This window comes from Diabrotica virgifera, chromosome 3 (genome assembly GCF_917563875.1).
Source record: "Diabrotica virgifera virgifera chromosome 3, PGI_DIABVI_V3a".
NCBI lineage: Eukaryota > Metazoa > Arthropoda > Insecta > Coleoptera > Chrysomelidae > Diabrotica > Diabrotica virgifera.
The window spans coordinates 134,906,410-134,919,272 of NC_065445.1; the positions used below are offsets into that span (position 1 = coordinate 134,906,410).

Here is a 12,863-nt window from a genome sequence, read left to right on the forward strand (position 1 = left end):
TAAAAAATTAATAAAGATGGTAAAAGTTACACTCAGAGAAACAGAGAACAGGGTTAAAATAAATGGAAAGGAAACAGATAAGTTTAGGGTCGGTGAAGAGGTACGACAAGGAGACCCACTGTCATCACTGCTGTTCAGTATCCTTCCTGAAATGGTCATCAGAGAAGCCGAAATTAACAGGACAGGACTTGTATACCAACAAAAACATCAATGCTTAGCATTCGCTGATGACATAGTAATGATAGCCAGAAGTAAACAAGAATTAAAAGAAATACTAAAAAGACTAGAGGCGATAGGAAGAAAGAAAGGGATATACATAAACGAAGAAATGACTAAATATATGGAATGGACAGAACGAGAATACACACAAGGACAATATCTGACAATAAACACAGAGGCAAAAATATATTAATTCGAAGAAGTAGAGAGATTCCAATATCTAGGAGTGACATTCACTAGGAGACCAAATATAAAAGAAGAAATCCAAGCAAGAATTATGGCTGGTAATCGTTGTATCTTTGCTCTAAACAACTTATTAAGAAATAAGAACATATCTAGAGGGGCTAAGATAAGAATATACAAGACAGTGACAAGACCTATAGTCTTGTATGCCAGTGAAACATGGACGATGAACAAATCCGAGCAAGTCATGCTTAAAGTGTAAGAAAGAAAAGTCGTAAGAAAAATATTTGGCGGAAAGATATGGAATGGAATGTGGATAAGAAGACCAAATGTAGAATTGGAGAGGATGTATGCTGAACCAAACATAGTAGGGATCATAAAATCACAAAGACTGAGATGGTTGGGACATATCCAAAGGATGCCAAACACGAGACTTCCCAAAAAAATACTAACGGGAGGAATAGGAGGAAAGAAGAAGAAAGGTAGACCGAAAACCAGATGGAAGAAAGATGTTGAAAAAGACATAGAAGAACTGAAAATCACAAATTGGAAAAATAAAGCAGCAAATAGGAGAGATTGGAAAGGAATAGTAAGCCAAGCCATGGGCCTTCTAGGCCTGGAGAGCTAAGCTATATATATATATATATATATATATATATATATATATATATATATATATATATATATAAAAATGGGGTTGAAGTTTATTGGGTATCCAGCTGAATAAAACCAAGTGGTACTCTGTTTAACAAAACGTTATATTTCGCTGATTTTCATCAGCATCATCAGAAATATATATATATATATATATATATATATATATATATATATATATATACCAAATTATCTCAGCTAAACATACATAAGGGTTCAGGGCCTGATGGAATCTCACCCAAGTTACTGAAATACTGTAGTTTTAATCTGGCTCGTCCCTTATTCTTTATTTTTCAAAAATCATTACAAACGAGTGAATTCCCTTCCGTTTGGAAAATTAGTTTTATATCACCGATATTCAAGAATGGCGATAGAAGCAGGGTTCAAAGCTACAGACCTATTAGTATCCTTAATACTATACCTAAACTGTTCGAGAATTTAATATGTGACAAAATTAAGCCTACTATACAAAACGTAATAATTGAACAACAGTATGGTTTTGTTATGGGGAGATCGACTGAAATGAACTTGTTAAATTATACCTCCTTCTTAAATGAAGCCTTGGAAAGCAAACAACAGGTAGATGCGATTTATACAGACTTTTCCAAGGCATTTGATAGGGTCAACCATACGTTATTGTTACATAGGATCGAACAGTTAGGTTTCTCTGATCCTCTGCTTAGTTGGATTCGAAATTATCTATTAGATAGAAGGCAGATAGTTCGTATTAAGAATTATTTCTCTAATGAAATTATAGTTAAATCGGGGGTACCTCAAGGCTCCCACTTAGGACCTATCTTTTTTAATTTATTTATACATGACATGCATAAAAGTTTCAATTTTGCTCAATTTCTTCTATTTGCTGATGACCTTAAATTATTTCACATAATTACCTCTGATTTGGATCACTACAATTTGCAATCAGATCTTAATAACCTTGTGGAATGGTGCTCACTTAATGGTATGGACTTAAATGCAAACAAATGCCATACTATAACTTTTACTCAACTAAGAAACTTTGAGAATAATTCTTACTATATACGGGACACTAGGTTACAATTAGTTGACTGTTATAGATCTGGGTGTTACTCTTGACACTAACTTGAATTTCAACCTACACATTAATAGCATTGTTTTTAAGTCATTAAAGATGCTTGGCTTTGTTAAAAGATGTAGCTATGACTTTACGACTGGCATTCTTTAAAACTGCTTTATTGTTATTTGGTTAGACCACATTTAGATTATGCATCATGTGTTTGGTCACCTCAATATAATTGTCACATTAATAAAATCGAACAAGTTCAGCGTAAATTCTTACATTATTATGCTTATAAGATGCATTTCACTGGTCAAAGTTATGAGTCTTTACTGCAAATTATTCGACTTGACACATTACAGAGTCGTCATCAACATAGAGATCTTTGCTTCTTATATAACTTAATTCATGGTCATAAATTCTGTACCTCACTCTTAAATAAAATTGGTCTACATGTACCTTCAAGAACCACCCGTTCTGTGACCTACATCCACGAAGTCATTAACCGTACAAACTATGGTTCAAGTTCCTATCTCTGTAAAACTATTAAATTAGCAAACACATTATCTCCGCATATTGATTTCTTTATGAATGACTTTACTGCGTTTTCCAGACAATTACATTTATATTTAAATTAATGTTTTAATTTCAGGACTAATTTGTCAATTACTGTTACTGTCTTAGATATTTATATTTTATTACTTTATATTATAGAACTAGCTCTCAATTGTTAAATGAGAGCAAGTAATTTTATTATTGTTTATGTATTTACCAATTTTGTACTAGATCTTATTTTGAATTCTGGTTTGTGTGACATTTTAATTGTTTTATGTACTAATGGACTTCGGTCCGTCAATAAATAATAAATAAACAAATAAATACTCTCTTAGTCATCAAGATAGACTATAAATACAGTGTTACAGTGTACAAGTTTTTTGGCTTTAACGGACACCCTGTCCCCCCAACTAGTCCATTATATCGAGGTTTGACTGTAATTAGTAAAGAACCAATCAGATGTAAAATAGAAATTGATGGTATCAGTATTGAATAAGTAATAGAAACAAAAATACCTTGAAATTACATTGTCAACCCTGACAAAAAAGTGATAAATCAATTACAAAAAGCAAATAGACTGGCAGGATGTTTTAATAACACTATATGGCGAGATCAAGAATACTGAGATGAAGTCAAGAATTTATAAAGCCAATGTAAGACCAATAATGGCATATGCATCAGAAACAAGATCCCATACAGCCACAACACAAAGACTACTGGAAACGGCAGAGATGAGAGTACTGAAAAGAATTACAGGAAATATGCTGAGAGGTCAAAAGAGGAGTGAAAACATTAGAAGAAATCATCATCATTCTCTTGGCCTTATGCCTATGCGGGGTCAGCTTCCCTAATTGCATTTCTTCACACAATGCTATTTTGGGTCATATCAATATTAGAAGAAAATGAAGCAGAATGGGAGAGACACATATGGTCAAAATATCCGAACCTCCCCATATCTGGACAGTTCTACCGTCCGCATCTACCGAAATCTACCGAGAAAGGCAGTCCTGTTGTTAGACAACGCACCCGCTCATCCCGACACAAAAGAACTAAAAGATGGCGAAATAAAATGCCTTTTTTGCCCCCAAATGTAAGATCCCTTTGTCAGTGTATCGATCAAGGTATTATAGAACCTATAAAACGTGTCTATCGACGAAAGTTATTGATGGCATTGATCACTGGAATGTATGAAGGAGAAAACGTTTCAGAGACTATAAAAGAAATGGTCTTGATATCCGGATTTTTTCATATCCGGATCGGTCTGTCGCCACATTGATCCGGATATGGCAGGTTTTACTGTAGCAAGAAATAAATCACCAATCGGTAGAATTATCAACAGACCACGTAAAAGATGGAAGGAGGTATCCATAGAGGTATCAATCCACCAATCAACCAGCAGAATTGCTTAACCCTGCTGTCCCGTTCGAGTCAACTACACAAATGTACTGTTCGGGTCAATATGACCCAACTATGGTTTACGCTCCTTAATTGAAATAAAATAAGCTAATGGTAATAAATAAAACATTATTAACAAGAAATCATGGTTAATTAAACAAAAATTATGTTGTTAATGTAAAGTAAACTTTATTAACAAAAACAAAAGGCATTTATTTTTCTTTCAAAAAAGCCTAGTAACAATTATCTACAAAAATTTAATTCAGTTTACAACTGGGACAGTAATAAAAAGAATGGATTTTACAAATATGTTTGTGATATATACAACATAATAATTAGTCTTGTTATCGTTTTTAGGGCAAGTTTACAGCGTGTTCGTTTAGCAGGTGGAGTTAGATTATCCATAGACGGTTCACTAACATTTCTATCTTGTCTACTTGTTCCTGCTCGTGTCCTTTTTACCAGTTCGTAAGAGCCTTTAGTTATTGGTATATTTTTTCTAGAAATGATGACTGGTTTCATTAGCTTTTTCCCAATTCCTCAAGAAAAATTCGCCGTTTTCCCAATTTGTTGGTATTCCATTGGATATTTATTGATGCCCATAACACGAACGCGTTGTAGGCAGAAATGTCTAGCAGATTAGAAAAAACAATCATTGGCCAGCGATTTATCTCTTCTTACATGTATACGTGCCAACAAGCTAATCTATAGTATCCATTGCTCCCTTATTGGAATTGCAATCTAAAATAATTTGGGGCTTTTTCATTTGATGAAATCGATGCATGATGCATCGATTCATGATGCAAAGTACTCATAAGAACAACATTTTTATTATTTTTAGGAATATTGTCAAATCTTGCATGAAGCAAAAAAGACGAGTTATGAACTTCTTTATTCGCGATTTTTGCTGAAAGCTCCGGTTTATTTTACTTATAATCCCCGGCATTATATTTACTTGAAATTGTACTTGTTTTAGAAGAAATTGTCCTAAAGTTTACGATGTAAAAAAGTTATTACACGTAATATTGTGGCCTTCCAAATCACTACTCAAGTCACACATCACACGCATTTCTGTATAGATTTGCAATTTTAGAGCATAAGAAGTTTTACTGTTCATAATTACATAAACCCCATAAAGTTTTGTGCCATATTTCGCTGGCTTGCTAGAATGTACGATTTGAAGGGAGAGCGGCCTCTAAAGGCAACTAGTTGCTTGTCGACGGTAACATTTTCATCAGGGTTAATTTTTTTTACATTTTCTACCCATATTTCATAAATTTCACGTATTGCCGCAAGTTTATCAAATCGTCTTTTATCCTGTCTAGTAGTTTTGTTATCAAAACGTATTACTTGCAAACTTTTTGTAAATATATACCAAGCGACATTGTGGATCGAAATATAGTACGACCCGTTTCTTCATTCCACAAACTTTTAGTTGATTCACCATGGGACTTATAAACTCGAGCTAAAAATAAAAGACCAATGTATGCTTGGAAACCAACTTTATTCATGTTTTTCCTGTTAGTTCCAAATACATGCTGTCCGTCCATGTTGGCCATATTTATAATTTGGTTTGCAACATCGTCCACCTATAATACTACAGTTTAGCTTGCAGAAACCTGTTTTTATTTACAGACATATTCGGCTGACAAACACACAGGTACTGCTAATATAGAATACTGCCAACTAAACACACATACACAGGTAATTTTTATCGGTTTAAATATGCGGGTCACATTGACCCGAACGTACCCTAGGTAACAATTTCATTTTTATCAAACAAATCAGGAAGTTGATTGTTTATCTCATATGTAATTGAAAGACCTCATATTAGGTAATAAAGTCACGAAACACCAAATCGTTACGCCGCGTAATAATTTGTAAAATAAGAAATAAATTATTTTTTGGGTCAAATAGACCCGAACAGGACAGCAGGGTTAAAAGAAGGAAGAAGGGGGAAGTATTTAATTTAATTCAATGTCTTATCTTGTTTTTAGTCTGTTTTTTGGATAATAAATGTACTTGACATAGTTTTTTAAATAAAGAATAATGCTCAAGCAAGTTGTACATTTTAAACAAAACAGCTAATTATAGATAATGATCATTAATAAAAATATATACATAATTTTTTGATAACAATTTTGTTGTACTTACCAAAACAGATGTCCACACATACTAACAACAGCATCTCTGGCTGTATCTAAACAAATATTACACTCAAACATAGAATCATCCTTTTTCTCTTCATCTTTAGTATTGGAATTTTGACTTCCATCGCCGGTGGAGTCTCTAATATTTTCTTCTGTACTCGAAGCCATTTCTTATCGCACTGGAATGTTCTATTTTTACTAAAAATCCATTAATATGACGTGGCCAAAATAACTTTTAATTAATAAAGGATACTTTGCATTTGACCTTTACTTTTAAACGAAATATGATTGTTGAACTATCACAATACTATATAATTCTCATTTGAATTTGGTAATTTTGAAATCAGGTGATACAAGCAGCTACACCAAAGTCTATTTACAAATATTTGTGATGATAAAAATCGAGTGTCAGAATTTATGACGTTTCACAGACCTCTCCTATGTTGCAAGATTTGACATACAATTAAATTTACTTTTCAAATTTTATAGATATTATTTAACGTTAAAAACGAAAAACTTTTACACAGCGCGTTATGAAAAATGTTATTAATAGTTAAATATATTTATTGTATTTATTCAAGTCATTCAAGTTTTCAATTCTCAAGTTCAAGGTTCAAGTGATGTCATGAGTCATGATTGTCATGTGTCATGTCATTTATTTTTGTGTGTCAGATTAATGTCGATTGTCAAATTTTGACTTAATGGCTCCAGTACACGTTGGGCCAACCAGTTGGCCAATGAGTGGGGCCACAGTTGGGCCAATAAGATGGGCCAAGTAAGAACAGTGAATACATGGTCAAAGAATACATATCTCTCACAAGAACCGACACGGACGGCGATTCTTTTGTTGTTAGCATGTTGTACTTAATTTTAGTATCGAGTTGGCAAGTGTACACGCGAGTACACTGAGAAAAGTCTCGCACATTTCTGGCGTGTATCAATAAAATTTTAGTTGCACTGAGAGAAAGGTTGCATGCAGGGCCGGCTTTTGTTGACATTCTTAATATGGTGGAATTATTTTTGATTTACAAAAGGTTGCAAATACAACACAAAGTAATGGTGAGAATTATATTGATTAAAACCATGGATAAAATACCTTTTTTTTATCCTGAGCATTGAAAGACCAATAATAAAATATATTATAGTGGCGTGACATTCACTAATTATTCTTTTTGGCTTATATTGATATAACGATACAAAATATAATTTGTTGTTTTCACCAATTTTGAAAAAGTGTGAACAAGTTGGTGAGAATTTGAACGACTTGGTGTGACCTAATAGGCTGTCTGTCCGTCCGACCGCGAATATAACTCCTTCAGTCACTATACCAGGTAGAATGACAAATGTGGTGTCAAATGAAAGCTTATAATCCATGGATGGTACTCAACGTGAGACATTTGACCTAGACTGTCTGCCGTCCGACCGGAAATGTAACTCCTCCGTCACTATACCAGGTAGAATCACAAATGAGGTGTCGAATGAAAGCTCATAATACATGGATGGTACTAAAGGTGGGAAATTTGACCTAGGACTTCCGGTTTTAGAAATGCGACCGGAAGTACTCTTTTAAAGTCACCGCAATAGCACAAGTGATATATTATTCGACGCGCATTCGCAAGACGAGAACAAATATATACTTCTGGTTTCATGACTGTCTGTCCGTCCGACCGCGAATACAACTCCTCAGTTACTAATGTTGATTTTTTATCCAAGAGGAGTAAACTAAAAAGACAGATTCACACTCAAAAAAGTTACTAGAAAAGTCAATAAATTCATCTTCTTTTTTCGTTGATCATATCAGCTTTCGATGATAATCCATACATATTATATTATACGAACACATCGCTAAAGAGTTCTAAAAACGACTGTTTTAATATAAAAGTAGACTAAAAATCTAAAAATTAAAGGAATAATGCAGAAAACACAAAAAATCTCCGATATACTTAATTAACCTATAAAATGACAGAAGTGCCAATATTAAATAAATGTCATTAGTGTCAAAATTTAATAACAGTGGAGTAAACTTGCCTGCGGTTGGACCAATTAGAAACAAGAATTACGGCGCGGTAAATTTGAATCGCTCCTCTTGGTTAAAAAACAAACAATAATACAGATAGAATGACAAATGAGGTGTCGAATGAAAGCTTATAACTTATGGATGGTATTGAAGATGAGAAATTTGACATCGGACTTCGGTTTTAGAGTTACAACCGTAGGTACTGCTTTAAAGTCACTCAAAATATGATATGAATGTAAAACAAGATGACAAAATTAGTAAAATCGTAGATCAATCGACGCAAAGTTACACGAAGAGTTCCAATATCGACTTCCAGTTCTACTTTCGATTACTTTGGGTGAAAACCTAGGACCAATTACTTGTTTGTCGAGGTATCTCCTAATTCATTATATTCGTTATTTGAATCCAATTCTTTTTGGATGACAAATGTTCGTGATCAACAACAAGAAACTGTATGTTAAAATCGAATGTCAATATTTTCAATTTTTATTGTCTTGGAAACCAGCCAAAACATTCCGTACATTCCAGCCAAAACCAGCCAGTACATTCTTTAAAGTCGAATATCGGGGTAAATAAATAAAAAACCAATAAGTATTGTACTATTTTATTTCTATAAATATAAAGATGTAATAACTGAAAAAATATATATAGTATACAATAAAAACTAATTAGCAATCGAGAAAAGAGAAAAAGTAATTTTTTTAATTAATGTATATATATGGAAACGTTTTGATCATTATGGTCAGAAGCTTATATTCCATATGAAAGCAGCCTTTAGCTTTTTTTGTTGGAACGCAAGTATAATCAAGAGAATGTAAACCTATTATGAAGAGTGTATTGTCAATTATCAAGCATTAACTTGAATGTTGAAACAATTTCAAGTGATATTGGATCAAACTTCAAACTGAATTAGCTAAATTATATAATGTTACTCCTGAAAATCCTGAATTTCAAGTAGTCAGTCATAAATTGTTTTATATATTTGACCTAAGTTATTGTTTTATACAAACTACAGAAACAATTTAATGAAACATAGTTTATTAAATTTAATTTAGGTTTGCTGATAAAAGTACTTTATGGAAGTTTTTGTGAGTATTGGGTTCTCAACTTTTTAAACACAGCACGTGGCTTGTGGAATGAACACATAAAATATGACTATGTGCTCTTCCTGCAGATGCATTTGGTACAGTAGAGGTCAAAGAAAGGTTAGAGAATTTGTATGATATTTTAGATTCAAATTCTTTGTGAAATCCCAATAAATACAAAATTAATTTTTTATACAATAGTTTATAGTTCACGAAAAAGCTTAAAATAATGAATTCACATAATCAAGATATCTCAAAAAGAATTAAATTGTATAAATGTTGGAAAATAACAATTAATAGTTGTAGGCTATATAAGAAAATATATATAGAAAATAAGTCTATACAAAATATTATGAGCTACAAACTGATACAAAAACAAAATACTAACGCCAAGCCAAGCCAAACAAACAACTGTGACAACAAACGCCGATCCTGTACAAGACAAATGTCACCAAAATTATTTGCTATTCATACAAATTGAGAAATGGCCGATCTGGCACATGCGCATAAAAATTTAGTTCATAGATAATCCGTTTGTGTCGGTTCTTGGGAGATATGTATTCTTTGACATGGTGATTACACGTTGGTGGAGTTATCAGTCTGCGTTAACCTTTCTTAGTGGATAAACAAAAAACAAACTCTGATTATGGATATGGATGTGGAGACTGTAGCAGCTGCCGCAATTAATTTGTACAATGCGTTCAATGCGTATAGAAAAGTGTACCAAACAAGAGTGATTAAAAAACAATGGCGCCAACGACGGCGCTTTTACATCGAAAAAAGTATTCATATTAAAACACAACCTTAAAATTAATACTTATAAACAGTCTCAGTATTGTGAGAAGAGAAAACAAATATTTTAAACTCAACGACAACAACGTGTTCAGTGTTCATAACCAAACAGCTGTTTGGCAGATCGCGCAAGTCCCAAAAATCCTTTGATTTGTGCACCAAATGCCGACAAGATTCGGTTTATAGACCAACGCTGACCGCCAATCGCAAACTCATGCCAAGTGGTCCTGTACACGTTGGCCCAACTCCTTGACCCAACTGATTGGCCCAACGTGTACTAGCCCCATTATTAGAATACGTGAATACGTTCACATAACAAGCGCGTAACGCGCGTTTTGATAGCCTGCGCTTGTCATGTGAACGTGTTCTTTGCTTAAAAATTATTTTCAAAACTAGCGAAATCTAAATACACCGTGACGAAGTCACTCTTCGCCCCTATGAATACTTTTCTAGTGAAGGAGAGGCACAGGAAACAACTGTTGGTTGTCTCGTCTGGTTATATAAATAAAATAGTTTAAACCACAATGGGAAACAATTGGTTCCTATTCTGTGGTAGAGGTGGATTTGACTGGGATAAATCAATGATATTTTTAAATATAAAATTGTTATCTCTTAATTTATGCACATAATATTTTAGAGGGTAAAAATTCCGAAAAAGGGTAGACCTTGAAAATGCCGATTTTTTTACGGAAAAAGCTCAAATTTTACTGTTTTCGTTGGGGGAATCTAGTAAAAGCGCCCAAAAATTAAGGAATAATTTTAAAAAATTAAAAAAATGTAATTATGTAATAACAAAAAAAAATTACCTGAAATGGCTATTAAAAAAGATTAACCAACAAAATGTTGTTTAAAATTGCTGAAATGTGAAAATTATTTAAAATTTGAAATGTTTGAAATAAACGTTCACTTAAATTTGCCTTACCAATGACGTTTTAATAATGACATGACAACCAAAATGACATAACCTCCACGAAAAGTAATTTTGGTTATGCGATGCGAAAATGCGAAAATCCATTTCCTCAAAAATGTTTATGGAGTTTCAAGGGACATAACCTCCAATAGTGTTGTAAATAATACACAGTAGTGATGTGGTGTTTGAGAAAATGTTCCTACAATTAATGAACAAGTATATTTTTATTAATTTAGGGTAGTAAACAACTTAAATTATTCGATATGGCTGTGAGCAGTTGGATGCTCAGGCAACAGAACAGATACAATAGGTCAAGTAAGTTCATTCTAAAAAAAAAAAGTAACAACATTTTTTAATTTGGTTTGAATTATAGCAAGACATAACAAACAGGAAGATGTGCTGGCACAGTTGCAAAGTTTAGGTAAGTACATATTACTCACTTCCTAATTAATCTTGTAACCATTTTTGCAAATACAAAAATAGTAGGAACCCTCAACTCTGGAATGAGGAAGTAGCTTTTAAAATTTTATGTGGGATTTTACTAGATCCTTACGAAATTTATAGGTTTCTCTGTTAGAATTTTAGAAAATTAGATCTTGTAAACAAGGTCATGTTATAATTAAAACTTATTTTGAACAGATATATAAAAACAAACAGAACAATACAATTACAGTTCTTTATTCAAGTTTTATGTATTAAAGAGAAACATACTACTTTCTTTCTTGTTGTAAACATTGTTGCATTGGTAAATAAATAAATAAGATTTTTACTGGCTATAGTTATTGTTGTAAACTTGTCCTAAATAATATTAGTTTGTTAATTTCCCATATTAGAGTCAAATCAAAGATGTTCACTAACTGTGTTAATAAAATATTTATTCATTTCTTAAATACTATTTCCTACTGTTACTGAGATTATTTTTATTGGTTTTATGCTTTTATGTAGTTGTGTTTATTATCTTCCATAAGCACTTTATAGACCAGGACGGATCTGTGAAAAAAGGTCTATTTTTGGATGTGCGAGGTGGCATTCGGATTTTTGTAGATAAAGTTAGGTGACAGCTTCAATAATAATAATTGACTTATGTTGCTTCTCAAATATGCCCGGAACATTAATAAAAAAATTAAAATATTTAAAAATTTCGAAAAACATCAATTTTTTTCAACATTCTTTGCTTATAACTTTAAAACGATTCATTTTGGAACAAAGTCGTACAGAAATAAAATAAAGATAATTAAATTTTGTATGATATACGACTGGTTTAAAATGTCTTCAATTATTACCCTATCTGCAAAATAGCAATAAATACAAAATAAGGGGGCAAAATAAGCCTGTTTTTCAACCACTTTGGTTGCACTTAGAACCTTCATAATTCGCTTAGAAAATTCTTACAATAAACTTAATCCATCCACCAAATTTCATTAAAATCTACTTAATAGATTTTGCATAATAATTTTGCAATTCAATTTTTTTTAAAAAAGTTAAAAATTTTTAAAAACTTTCTGAACAAAAAGTAGACCATTTAGAAGATTGCTAATTTTTTACATATAAAGAGACGCTCTACCTATCTAATACACTTTACAGAATTAAAATCGGATTATTTAAGCGGCCTCAGCACTGTTTTAAAGTTATAAACAATTTTTTGGCTTATAAACAAATACAGTGAGGATGTTTAAGTTGGAATAAATTCATTTTTCTGTTATTTATCAAATAAACATTTTTTTCTGTTTTAGGGCAACAGTAAAATGTATTTCGAATTAAATAAATTGTATACTTTCTTCTTTTTGTCTCAATTAATTAAAAAAAAAATTGGGCACCCTGTATAAATAATTATGTTAATGTCTATATTAGTGAATAGAGAATTGAA

At 32.2% G+C, this 12,863-nt stretch overlaps 2 protein-coding genes across 2 annotated transcripts in view; one reads left to right on the forward strand and one right to left on the reverse strand.

Moving 5' to 3' along the window:
- The window catches only part of LOC114327490 (E3 ubiquitin-protein ligase RNF185), a 64,041-nt gene extending 57,259 nt beyond the window's left edge, over positions 1-6,782 (reverse strand). Inside the window, exon 1 of the mRNA XM_028276130.2 lies at positions 6,197-6,782. Within this exon, the coding sequence (XP_028131931.1) occupies positions 6,197-6,360 (164 nt within the window). The 5' untranslated portion in view covers positions 6,361-6,782. The remainder of the gene's footprint in view (positions 1-6,196) is intronic.
- Positions 6,783-11,057: 4,275 nt separating this feature from the next.
- Positions 11,058-12,863, forward strand: part of LOC114327481 (rapamycin-insensitive companion of mTOR) — a 156,680-nt gene continuing 154,874 nt past the window's right edge. Inside the window, exons 1-2 of the mRNA XM_050646921.1 lie at positions 11,058-11,311; positions 11,370-11,417. Coding sequence (XP_050502878.1) covers positions 11,260-11,311; positions 11,370-11,417 — 100 coding nt within the window. The 5' untranslated portion in view covers positions 11,058-11,259. The remainder of the gene's footprint in view (positions 11,312-11,369; positions 11,418-12,863) is intronic.